The sequence below is a fragment of the Lissotriton helveticus genome, chromosome 4_2, assembly GCF_964261635.1.
Source record: "Lissotriton helveticus chromosome 4_2, aLisHel1.1, whole genome shotgun sequence".
NCBI lineage: Eukaryota > Metazoa > Chordata > Amphibia > Caudata > Salamandridae > Lissotriton > Lissotriton helveticus.
The window spans coordinates 128,190,281-128,203,863 of NC_136064.1; the positions used below are offsets into that span (position 1 = coordinate 128,190,281).

The 13,583-nt window shown below is 40.6% G+C and overlaps 1 protein-coding gene across 1 annotated transcript in view; it reads right to left on the reverse strand.

Moving 5' to 3' along the window:
- The window catches only part of LOC144752106 (nicotinamide N-methyltransferase-like), a 93,225-nt gene extending 79,872 nt beyond the window's left edge, over positions 1-13,353 (reverse strand). The window contains exon 1 of the mRNA XM_078640048.1: positions 13,198-13,353. Within this exon, the coding sequence (XP_078496174.1) occupies positions 13,198-13,345 (148 nt within the window). The 5' untranslated portion in view covers positions 13,346-13,353. The remainder of the gene's footprint in view (positions 1-13,197) is intronic.
- Positions 13,354-13,583: the final 230 nt, after the last annotated feature.

A 13,583-nucleotide genomic window follows, 5' to 3' on the forward strand; every position in this document is an offset into this window, starting at 1 on the left:
TGAGCAAAATAACAATGGATTAAACCCAGGTCTGTAGCTGGGGGTGAATGTTTTGCCATTGTACAACATACCGTCCATCATCTTGAGTGTTTTGCTGGTGGGCTTGCAGCACTGATTGTGCCACCCACCGGAGCAACTTGTAAAGTGTGTCTCAGGCCTGCCATTGCTGAACCTGTGTGCAGTCTGGCACTGCCATGTTGACTTGGCAAGTGCACTAACTTGCCAGTCCCTAAACCATTCCTTTTCTATGTATTAGCCGTCCCTAAGGTAGGCCCAAGGGCAGGGTGCATTGTTTGTAAAAGGTAGGACAAGCCCTGATGTGTGTGGCATGTCCTTATAGTTAGTGATACTATTGACAACTATTGCTTGCTATTGACTGCCTGTCTTATCAAAGCACTGATAGTCCAACCCAGAAACGCTTCCCAAGTTGCCTCACTTCATTCTGAATACAAACCAGCAAGAAGGAAATGGGAGAGTTCCTGAAGGAGGAGATTTGGGCTAAACTCAAACGATAGCAGAGAGTTCTGGGAGATAATCAACTCACCCTATTTTAAAACCTACCTGGACCCTTCTTTAGACAATAATGTAGCTGAAGAGGAATGGGTGGATCAATTTGAAATATCTTTTATCGTTCCACTTCCCCTGTCTTACCTCCCGCTATTATCCATTCAACACTCAGGATACATTATCCTGCTCCCTTGCTGAAGTGAGAAGTGGGTTAGCAGCCTGTAGTATCGGGAAGGCCCCAGGCCCCGATCAAGTACTGATAGACTTTTTTCAAGACAGTGTAGGTATCTGGTTGCCTTTATTGACCAAAGTGTTTAATAACATAGCCTTAATAGGTCCGCCCCCCTCCTGGAAAACATGTGTAATCTTCCAGATACATACAAAAGATGTTAGGGTATATGTAGGTCAGTTTGGAGTACACGCGGTTCTAAAGGAAGAAACCGCCAAACATCTACATTCTGATGACCAAGAACTTGCACAGAGGTTTCTTCCTTTAGAACCGCGTGTACTCCAAACGGCCAAACATATACCACCTGGTCTCAAGCGAGGCCGGTTCAGAAATATCACCGGATTAGCAACCTTTTGTGTGCCACCTCAAACCTACAGCCCTGAGGAGTCGCGGAATCATTACATTCACATGCAAAGAAACACTTGTCGGCTGGCTACAAAGACTTATCTAAAAAGACATTGGTGTTCTTCTTGGCAGCTGCAATTTGATCAGTAAGGTGTCCATTGTGGCACAATCATTGACTCTATCCTCTTGTTGTGTGCAGTAGGCATTTAGCTGTTTATGTTTAGCGTGTTGTCCTCACAACACACGCCTTTGAGGGGTTATAGGGCTCATCCCCTTGCCTAATTGCACCATCGCTTCTATTTTGCTTTCACAGTACCCTTGCCTTAAAACAATAGCTGAGCGACCAGCATTTCCCTTTATCCCAAAAAACCCTTCCTTCAGTTTGACTGAATGGAATATATAAACCAATTCACCATATGCCTGTTCCAAGAGCCTTAGAGAATATAACCTTCGTATAAACCTGGATATGTCACCTATTTTGTTAAAACCTGTTTGTGTTAGGGCATCAGGTGGTATTATAATTTGGGTTAAATAGACTTAAACCTACAAATTGAAACTTTAAGCAGTGACTCTCAGGAAATTGAAAATGTTGTTCATTTAATCATTTGAAATGACTTAGTCATTATTGGTGGTGGTTTTAAACCTAAATACAGCAATGATTTGATGGTGGAGGATGAGGATGGAAACTGGGGCACCAACATTTGGGAAGGGCTCGATAATATCAAAAATGAATTACAACTTGACTAAGGCTGCTATTTGGGATAAAATGGAGGATTTCAAAAGAGAGATTGAACATCAACCCCTATCTCTTAACTTCTTTGGCTACCGTTCGAATAAGCATCCCATCACTAAGGCACTCCGAATCTTGCCAATTATGGGAAACAATTGCAGGTCAAATAAGTGGCCTTGGGGGCTGTGGACACAATTACCAAAATATGCAATCTATTTGTGAAGGCCTTGTCCCCAGTAAATGCCTTGAAAACCCCAGAGATCTCCATCTCTGATCTCCACTCAAATTTGGTAGCACTACTAGAACTAATCTTGACCCACCCATTAAAAGGAAACCTCCTATTAACATGCATAGTGCAGATGGTAATCTCTGGTACACATAGGATTGTAGACTGGCAAAAAGGGTCCTGATAAATGTGATAAAAAGTGAAAAGTCCCCTACAATTCATACAGCAATAGAACTGTGTAAAAATACACTAAAAAGAGAACGGGACAACTGTGGGAAGCCAGCTGCTGTGACCCCGTAGTAGGTGAGAGGTCCAGTAAAAAAAAAGTCATCTTGATGAAGAATTCCCCATGGGAGCAGGTGTACTAACTTGATTATAGCAAACACAAGGAGATGATGGATGGCTCGCCATGTCCTGGAACCCTATCCCAACAAATCTATCTCTCCTCCTCCCTTCTTGAATTCCACAAGATGCTGAAGACGTGGCAATTTATTTAGTATGGACCATCATGGCGGTCTGTATTCAGGCCCAGCCTTACCACATAGCTACACTCACCTCAGCACCTGGATACCCTCACGGATGACAAGCAGCACAGTACAAATCGACCTTCCATGTTCAGCGCATTATCAATAATCTTTAAGGTAGTCCACCTGGTAACGGCATTGTAGAATAAACGTAGTTCAAGCAGACTTAAGCATTGCTCTGGGAAATATCTGAGCAATATCTTCATTGCTTCTCATGATGTCCTCTTTCCACATGTCATTCAGTTAACAGCTTAAGTGGGAAGTGGTAAATGCCGGTAGAGTTACAATGTGTGCATGGTGGTAAACATTCATTATTCTAAAGCGACCCAGACCCATAGCACCAGCACCCTTTCAATATGAAGCAGGGGGTGCAGGCATTGGTGCTAGGCTGAGCACAGTGAGCCACTGCAGGGAGAGACATATTATGGAACAAATATTAGACAATATTAAGTATGTTATGTCTCTACCTTTGATCCAATGCACACAGTTAAATGCCTTGCTGCCCTCAATATATAACATGTGTTTTAGGTGCCTATTCATGTAATATTCATCAAGAGACAACCCAGCATGATGAGATAGCAATGTATTCCACTTTATCAGGTATATTGATGTGTGCCCCATCAATGATGTGAAAATAGCAGTGGATACAGCAAATGCTGGCTTCACATTAGTAAATGGTATGCGCACACATTCATACACCATTTAATGCCAAAGATGTATTTATTGATATTTGATGATGCTCAATGCTGGCAAGGCCATGTAAGTTCCACGTATGTAGCTAACCTATAAATTGCTAGTAGACATGGACAACCCTTACCACCATGTAATCTTTTAGGTCCCGATTCACAAAAGTAATCTGAGACAATATCCTAACTTTATGACTTTCAGTGTTCACAAAGATCAATTAGGAGTACTTAAGTTAGGATTCCTAACTTTAGTACACCTAAATGCATTTTGTGAATACCGGAAGTTGTAAAGTTAGGATTTTGTCTCAGATTACTTTTGTGATTTGGGGCCTTTGTTTTTATGAAACTCTAAAACAAATCTAGATTAGTATAATCAATATATAAACGTGTACAATGTCTTTTGTACAGCTGTTATCAATGTGGATGAAAGGAATATGTCTGTTTCCTGCAAAGCATGATATGGAAGTTTTAATAATGTGGCAAGAGGGTTTAGAAAGATCACATGGGCAGCATTTGCAGCACCAAAGCTGCCTATAAAATCAACTGGCACAGCCAAACCCCATGGCCATCTCCCAACCTCAACAGGCACCAGCCAAAACAACTGGATAGAAAAAAAAACACAAAAAGTTGGGCAAGAAGCGGCTCTCACTAGTCGACATTATACGGAAGCACCAACGCAGTGTGGACATTATCACTGCCCAGATTAACAAGATCAATCGCCTTACGTTGGACAGCAAATGATTGCTTCATGGATGCTAGAACGCCCTCTTCCTGATTGCACAGAAGTAATTTCCCTGGACACTGCCGCCTTTTCCTCCCTTTCACCATTTTGATTTATATTTAGATAGTTAGATTTTATTTTGTTATTAGATTTAGCTAACGTGTAGGAAAAGACAGAGTTAGTGTTATGTTTTACATTTATATTTTGTAAGATAAGTTATTTAGTGGGGGATGATGTTAGGATTGCAGATTACATGTGTAGGAATACATGTTTAAATCAATTGATGTTTAACATTCAGTATATAAATGGTGTTGTATTTGTTTCATATATATTTAAGGGATTGGGGATTGATGTTTAAGATATGTTGTGTTAGATATAGATAAGTAGTAATAAGTGTCAGTACAGATATTGAAACAAGTAGATATGTTTTAGATAGTCGTAGTCAGGATTTTAGTACTGTGATATAATCTTTTTTTTTATTTTTTACTTTTTGCCTTGAGTGCTTGATGTGTTATGGTGCAACCTACACAAAAACGATATCATTAGATTATCGTGTGTATCGAAATAAATAATTTTGCAGTTCTATATTTATTTATTTATCTATTTATTTGAACAGTTTTATAGAGAGTGAACAAGACCCCAAAGGGGTATCAGAGCGCAGTATTGTGTTCTCATCAGCAATTATACAGAACTTAAAGAAGGTGAGTGAGATTACAACCTGAGGGAAAACATTGACGAATAAGGAGTAGGGTGTATCAGCGGTGCCCTAGAGCGCTTCAGGTAAAACATCATACACATAGAAAGAACCAAGATGTGCAATGAACATCCTGGAAGAGCAAAAATCAGCGGTTGATGCAGTTAAAGGAGCTATCGAGGACTAGAACAAAAAGAGGGTGAGAACATATCATAAAACATTGGTGAAAATATTTCACTTTTTAGGTTATTAACAGAACATAAGAGTATGATCAGCGCATTAGCGTTCGTACATTAGTAGCATTTAGAGCATTTTTTTAAAGGAGGTAGTAGAAGGATTGGATCTGATCTCAGTTAGCAAGGAGTTCCAGATTCTATGAGCAAGACCGGTGTATGTACGGTTGTACTATTTATTTATTTATTTATTTATTTGCGGGTTTGTAAAGCGCTTGAATCGACTCCCAATGGAGTATCTCTGCGCTTAGGAGCCAAGGACAAAAGAGAACAGAATAATAGCGGTCGGATCAAGATCTGATTACTGAACAGCAGGGTTTTGAGTTGCTTTCTGAATTTTAGATGCTCTGAGCACTGTCTAAGGGACAAATGGAGTTTGTTCCATAATGAGGGTCCCGTTATGGATAGAGCTTTACCACCGTGCCTGGCCTTTCTAGCACGGGGTACCACCAAAAGAAGTTGGTCGCTAGATCTGAGAGAGCGGGTCGGAATATATGGGGTACATTTCTTTTCCATGTAGGCAGGCCCTTGTCCATTGAGACTTTTAAGTATTACACAGCATACCTTAAACTGGGGGGTATATTATCAAGGGGTTTATCTCTGCTTTTTTGGCTTTAAAAGCCAAGAAAGCGGAGATAAAATTATCTCCCTATTACCAAGCTGTCGCTAACACCAGTTAGTGACAGCTAATAGGAGATAGCGACCATCTCGGGCCCCGCTTTGCATGTCAGTGATATTTATCACTAATGACATGCAAAGTGGGCGTGCCAAGATGTTAGCGACTGGAAACAGTCGCTAACATCGCTATCTCCTATTACCAACTTTTGGAGATATTCGCGCTAAGCGCGAATATCTCCAAAAGCTAACACCTGCCCTGAGCAGTTCTTCACCATGTTATCCAATGGGAGGTGGATAACATGGCTAAGAGCATTTGCTCGATAATGCATGAATATCGCTGACTTTTCAGCGATATTCATGCATTGCGGCCGTTTTTTATCGCATTTGCGATAAACCTTGCTAATAGCAAGGTTTATCTGCGATAAAAATCGCCGATGTGCGGCGATAATTTTTGTCTCTAAACAAGTTAGAGACAAAAATTATCGCTAGTTGTTGGTAATATACCCCTTAGTTCTCTGTCGGATTGAAAGCCAGTGCAGTTGGTCCAGAAGAGGTTGAGAGGCTGTTCTTGGGGGGGACATTTAGGACTAAACGGGCCACCGTATTCTGGATAACTTGGAGCTTAGCCAGCACACCCTTGTTTGCAGAAAATAATAGGCCATTGCAATAGTCGATACGACTTAACACAAGTGCCTGTAAGAGAGGTCTCCTGAAAGAGTCTGGGAGCAGGGGAAAAATGTTGCGCAACAGGCTAATAGTGTGGAAACAAGAGCCTATAACAAAGTTGCTGTGTTGTTTGAGCGATAATTCTTGGTCTTAGATTTTTAACAACCTGTTTGGGTTCTGGAACTGCTCCCAGATCTTGTGGCCACCAGTCTGGAGTTCCGAGCATTTTTGCCTCCCTGAATAACATGACTTCTGTTTTATTAACATTGCACTGGAGGCAGTTGGAAGACATCCATTGTGCTACAGCCTTCATACTATAATTTCTTTTTGAATCTTGGAGGTTTCAAGAGAAGGGTGGACATATTTCTGAGATTCCGGCTGGAGCCCGATAGCTCACATTTGTTTGCTAGATAGTGTTGGGTATTGTGGTGTATGCTTTATGAGTCAGGCAAGCTATCTTTAGTTGGATTCTAGCTTCAATAGATAACCAGCTTAACTGCACAAGTTGCAGTGAAATGTGATCAGATTTCCTAGAATCCATTCAAAGACTGACCGATGCATTCAGGGTAGCTCTAAGTGGGGCCTGGCTGGCTTTGGGAATTTCTGCGAGGGTCACCAACCCATTTTCCAATCTTGGGATAATTAGGGATTGGACTGCCGACCTGGGACTTTTGGGGAGAAGGAATGATTTGATTTTCTTCAGTGTGAGAGTTTGAAATTTGATCTCCTAATAGTATTACTGATGTGCGCCTGCATGTTTAGATGTTTATCAAAGGAGATATCTAAAGATTTGGCAGAGTCTATAATGTGAGTGGTGCAGTTCAGAGCAGTTAAGTGTTAAAACCAGTCAAGGGTTGGAGCGGAGTGATTAGGAAGGATGATCAAAGGACATTCTGTTGTGAGTGTATTTAATAGGAGATGGTTCTGAGCTAGCCATTGTTGAATTTAGGCTAGTGTGGCATTTAAAGTTGTTATGTCCTATTGTGGGCAAGAGTGCAGAACCTTGGGGGACTCCAATCAGGGCAGGGGTTCTGGATGCCAGGGTATGATAAACGCTGATCCTTGGCGTGGGGTTGTTAAGGAAGGAGGCAAATCATATTAGGACCAGGCCCGACAATCCCATACTATGTTGTAGGAGATCAATCACGTTTTCGTGTATGATGGTATCGAAGGCTTAGGACAGAACTAAAAGGATCAGGAGACAAGGGACATTTTTGTGAAGGGCTCCCACGGCATAATCCACAATGTGAGTTACTGCCATTTCAGTGCTGTGCCCTGCTCTGAATCCTGACTGATGAGGATCCAGGAGTGGATATTTTTCAATATGTTTGCAGAGTTGTGAGTGAACGCATTGCAAGCATTTTCGCTAGAGTCATGCTGCTGGTAATAGGTCAGAAGTTGTTTGGGTTTGATAGGTCAGTTTTGGGCTTCCAAGGACTAGGAGTAACTTGCCCAACTTTTAGGTAGTGCAGAATCTTTCCCTGTGAGAGGGATTCATGAATGATCCTAGACCAGAGAGGTAGAACGGCTGAGATTGAATCTTTACATAGCTTGGCGGGTAGATGATCACCAAAGTGGTTGGAGGGTTTCATGGATGCCATGTTGCTAAGTATCTCAGTGCAGTCTGGTTAGAGAATACTGCTCCAAGAGGCATTGTTTTTGAGTCCCGGAAATGAGTGCATCGTCATGGATTCTGCCGCCTCCCCTAATCCTGTGGGCTGAATCTTGGATAGCAGAGTTGGGGTGCTGGGTAATAGCTCCAGCTCTATTTTCATTGTTTTTTCAGCAAAGTCAGCTGTAAAATCATCACCATTAGGGAGCAGGGATAATGGAGTCGAGCTTTGGTTAGGAGGTTGGTTATCTGTTATGTTGCTGCTCAACATGATGTTTACATATGGATGAACTCACTCTGACATTGGACACCTTCCCAAACATATTATTAGTGTAGGGTAAGATAGTGTTAGTGTTAAGATTTACATTTATATTTAGTAAGATACATTAGTTAGTGGAGGCGATGTTAAGATTGTAGATTATATGTGTAGGAATATATGTATAAATTAGTTGATGTTTACCATTTAGTATGTGCATGTTTTGTATTTGGGAATTGATGTTCGAGATATGTTGTGTTAGATATAGATACGTACATTTGAAACATGCCCATACTATGCAGACTGTTATACATCACAGTCTCAGCGTGATGTGCTGCAATGTGTGAATGGCAGAAGGGAAAACATAGACTTACCATATAGACATGTTTAAATCTAAATTATACTTCCATTCTGCTGCCTCATAATATGACGTTGTTACACATTTCCACATCAGTTTTCATAGTAAAACTGCTGGTTAATAGGTCTGCAAACTGGTATGAGGAGGGTCTACCCTTTACTTTCAAACCTCTCTCTCAAATAACAACTATGCATAGTAGGGCATGTGCAGAGACTGAAGTATTTGCTCAGACCCCTCTCTTGCAAGCCCAGTGTATATAGCAGGGTGTGTCTTGGGGCTGTCCTTTCCTTTCAGGACTCTCTCTTAGATGACAGGTATTCATAGTAGGATATGTGGATGGAGTAAACTCTCCTTGAAACGTCTTTCATATAATGCTGGTGTGCACAGTAGTGAGTAGGGGGACTGCAATTTCCTCTCAGACCTCTTTCTGAGGTGACAGATATATCTAATAGTAAGAGGAGAGGGACAGCTCTTTACATCTAGACCTCTCTCTCATATTAGAGGAATGTGTGGTACAGTATATGGAGAGAGACTGGTCTTTCTGTTGAGACCTCTCTCTCAGATGATAGGTATGCATACTAGGGTGTGTGAATGGACTTGCAGAAGGGAATGGCAGTGTGTAGAGAATAACAGTCTGCCCTTTCATACTACTCTATCATATGACAGGTGTGCATAGTAGTGCATGGAAAGGGATTGGCCTCTCCTGTCAGACCTCTCACTCAGATGGCGCATGTCCATAGTAGGGTGAGGGAATGGCTTGGCTACTCTTTTCTGACCTCTCTCTCAGATGACAGGTGTGCATGGTAGGATGTGTGATGGACGGGCCATTCCTTTTCAGACCTGTATCTCAATGATGTGTGTGGGTAATAGTGTGCAGGCAATGACTAGGAAACCCTTCGAAACCTCTCTCAGTTGATGTGTTTGCTGTCACACCTCTCTCAGGTATGTATAGTAGGGTGCATAACGAGAGACTGGCCTCGCTGCTGGCACCTCTCTCAGATGACAGGTGTGTGGAGTGGTAGGCAGAGAGAGATTGTACAGCTTGCTAACACCCCACTCTCTGATAATAGGTTTGCATAGTAAAGTGTGGGAAGAGAGTGTACTTTACTCACAACTTTTACCAAGCCAATGGGTATAAATAGTGGATACTGATTAACATCATATGCAGTAAGTCTTGCAAGATTGTATCTCATTTTTCTCATCATCACTGTACTTACCTCTTACTCACCTCCTCTCAAAACAAGGACCATAAAAGCATTCATACTAATAACGTGTATTGAGAACTCATGTACTAATTTTTACCATTCACAATCCTGTAAGAGTCCTGTGAGATTGTAAAAATTAAAATATACATGTATTTTTTAGTTATCCATTAGACACCTCTTCTCTAAATCTATGGAGGGGTGAGCATAACTTTCTGCTGGGTTGCTCTATAGCTTTTTTTACCAAATTTTCTCAACAACTCTACTGTTTTACTTTTTTAAATCTTTTCTTAAAGTAACAAAATATTCAATTACCAAATGTTAATCTAACCACCACTGTGCAAGGCCTCCAAGTTTGTGCGGTGGGGCATTGGCCACAGGGATTGGCCTATGACCATGCCATGAAGCCAAGAACTGCATCTAGTCAATGCCACGCTGCACATGGCATTTGGCTGTGTAAAGTGGCTCTGTGGCCAACCCACTGAAGGAAGACAACACACCCCTTGCCAGGCTGCTTTTGGTCACAGGGACCCCAACCATTAGGTCCCAGCAACATATGTAAAAGGAACCGGGTACTTAGCCCTTTGCCCTGGAAGATTTTAGCCTCAGCTACACCATTCCCCAGAGCCCGGCTTACGATGTGAGAGGAAGCAGGGCACACAGTGTATTCCCATGCAGCTCAAGTGGTTTTAGACACATTCTCACATTTACCAACAGTGTTACACCTGGCAATGCACCAACATATATGCTTCCTCAGGGGAGGCGTATGAGGAGAAATATATTTATTTATCCCTGTTACTTCCCATTTCTATATGTGAAGCAATTTGAGGATTGTGTTTGTGCATGAAGGTACCCTTTCCTGCACAAAAGCAATCCTGCATGCAACACAGGCACCCGGGTTGAACGGTGACTGCAAAGGCACTAGCTAAACAAACTGCCACCAATATGACATATTCTTGCCATTTCTTGCCATTTCCCTATAATGTAGCCCTAAGTGACTAAGAAGCACTTGTTCACTGTGCCCCTGGAACCAACCTACACCCAACTGACAAGGCCCAATCTGGCTGAACCCCTTCTTGGGATGTTCATGTTGCATTTAGGAGAGGGCCTGTTTTGGGATGGGCTTTTCATATTGAAGCAGTGGCAAGAATAATTTGCAGATAGCTGAGACTGGACTGATCTGAGGTGGCATGGTAAGCAAAAGAGCAAAGGCCCAGAATATTACCCTGAGTGATTGCCAGTTGGTCGACTAACTGCAAAAACTCCTGTCATGGTCTTTAGCGTGTCTTCTGTGTCATTATTGTGCCTGCAACATTTTAGGAGAACTTTGTTAATTGCTCAGTGCCCACAGGACCCATGAATGCCAGAATCTTCAGAGCATCACACACAGTGGTGTCCCAGAGCATCCAGGGAATGTTTCTACTGGGTGTGAGGTCAATATTTCTACCCACACCAGGTTTTACCTGGATGTGGGAAACCGAATAAGGACTCAGACAGTATGCTCTAAGTTCAGCGGGCTGTGTAAGGTGCTACCTGAAACAGCTCCTATCACATTGGGGGATCAGAGGTTGCTTTCCATCAATGTAGGGCTAGGTCAACAGAAATCTGGTGGTCCTCCCAACACTGAATAGGGTAGGCAGGCAATCAGTTAGTCAAATATATTGAAATAAATTAGCATTATTTTTCTGACGTATACAGGAAAAAAATTCCTCACACAGAATAAATATGTTTTTACTACTTATTATAAGTGATGTATAGACATAATCTAAAGTAATTAAATTATATTTCAGTAAAACCTAATGTCACCCTAAAAATAAAATGCTGTTAAAATAATTTATCATAAATGATATGTTTTTCAGATAATTTTTAACCATTAAATAAGATTATGTACATTTTACTTTTATTTTAAGTGAATACTTTTTTTTAAAGTCACAACCATCATTATTTTCTACAGGAAGGTGTTCAGTTTCAGTGGTTGGCCATGTATGGTGCTGTACTTACTACTGTTCCTTTCTGGCAGTAGTAACTTTTCACTTATAAATGTGTCTCTTCCCCTGTTTCAAGGGAGATGTAAAAGTAAGACTATATTTTTGAATACATTTACAGTCCGATTTGTTAATACCCAAAAACAATAAATACACAACATTATAGGAATACGTTCTGCTAGTAGTTAATTTACCTTTCTGAACAGTGCCAAAGTCTCCCAATATATTAGCTGAAGAGCGGAGTGATTCGATTGTGGACTGTGGAGGCTGGAATCAGTACGTACAAAATCGAAATGGGAATGGTGCCTCCCAGACCATCAATCAAAATTCACTCTCGTAGAAGAAACCAAAAAGTTGTTCCTTCTATGGACTTTGATTTGACCCACTATTACTTAAATATTCAGCCCAAGTTATACACTCATATGTATCACACCTTTATATGCGACTTGTCCATTTTTGGTTTGTAATGATCCACTGAAGCTTTTCATAAATCATAGCATTTTTTCCTTGCTTGATTTGGGTAGAAACAGACATTTGTAAGGAAAACATCATAACATTTACAGACATAATAACAAGAGACAAAACTTATATGAATAACTGCCATCACAACATTTCTTTGAAACATGTACAGGGTTAATTCAAAAGATAGTTAATATCTTAAATCTTTAATTTTAAATACAGTTCATGACTTGATTGATTGGTGGGTCTTTGCAGGGGCACTGAAAGGTATCATTTTAAGGAGGGTGATTTCTACGCGGCCCTGTTCTGCAGCCCTGCATGTTTGTTGCGACACAATGTATGTTATAAGGTGTCATCTCTAACTCATTTTGTGTGGTTGATTCAATGTGATGGTACTATTAACATTAGCTCAACATGTTTAACTTCAACTTAGAAGTAGTTTAATGCACAGTCTAACACAGTATCCAAATATAACACAACAGTTAAATATGTTTAAAACCACAGCCACCTCCAGAAAGGTGGCAGGATGATACACCTTTGAATGCAGCCCTTGAACGTGCCATGTTTACCCTCTGGGCAAGCTAAAGGGTGTGGGGGCCTGTGATGTTGAGTCTAATTTACATAATCTATGGTAAAATACCTCCAACTGTGCATATATACTCAGGTATAACTGTGTTGTCATGAAATAGTGAGATTAAAAAAGATGCATTCAAAGAATTAGGGAAATATATTTGTTTATTGCATTTATGAATCATCAAAATTTTAATGTCACTAATATTTCATGGCATCAGATCTGTAATACAATTTGTCTCTTCTCAGTCTCTGGTGAATTCTATATATTGAGCTGCAGAAACAGCCTTCTGTGTGTTATTACACTTCTCTATTCTGAAAATACACATTATGTGTGCAACATCAGGGAAAGTAAGGGACATTTATGTTGTCCATCTTGCTTTTTAATACACAGTGTACAAGACGCTAAGAATGAATGGTAAATATTGACATACTTTACAATGTACTTTTCATTATCAATGTGTTTTTGCCCAAAGCACAAGAATGTACATTTGATCAATCATGTCAATTGCCTATCCCTGCTTTTGATTTCACTAGCAACATGAAATAAAAATACATTAATTATTAAAAACAGACCTGAGGAGAAGATTTTGTTGAAAGAAGGTAACATCCGTGTAATCAAATCATCATGGAAGGCAGAATCCTTTGCCATGTATAAAGTCACTCCCGCTGTTGGATCCAAGTATCGATCATGGAGCTCTTTCAGGTCAGAAAATGATGCCATGTTCAATGATGAAAAGTTTCAAACTTTACTTCTTCTGTGTGTGCACCTATTCTTATAATAAATAATCTAAATTGCAAATTATTGTTGAACAAAAGTACGTTTCATGTGTGGGCGCTCCAAACCTCATCGCAAATTCCTTTCTTCTTTGATGTCAGCAGAGTCAACCTTATACATATTTAGCATTCTGTTTACAAAGCATAATGCTATAAAGTGAGCCACATGTTTCATCATCTTCGTT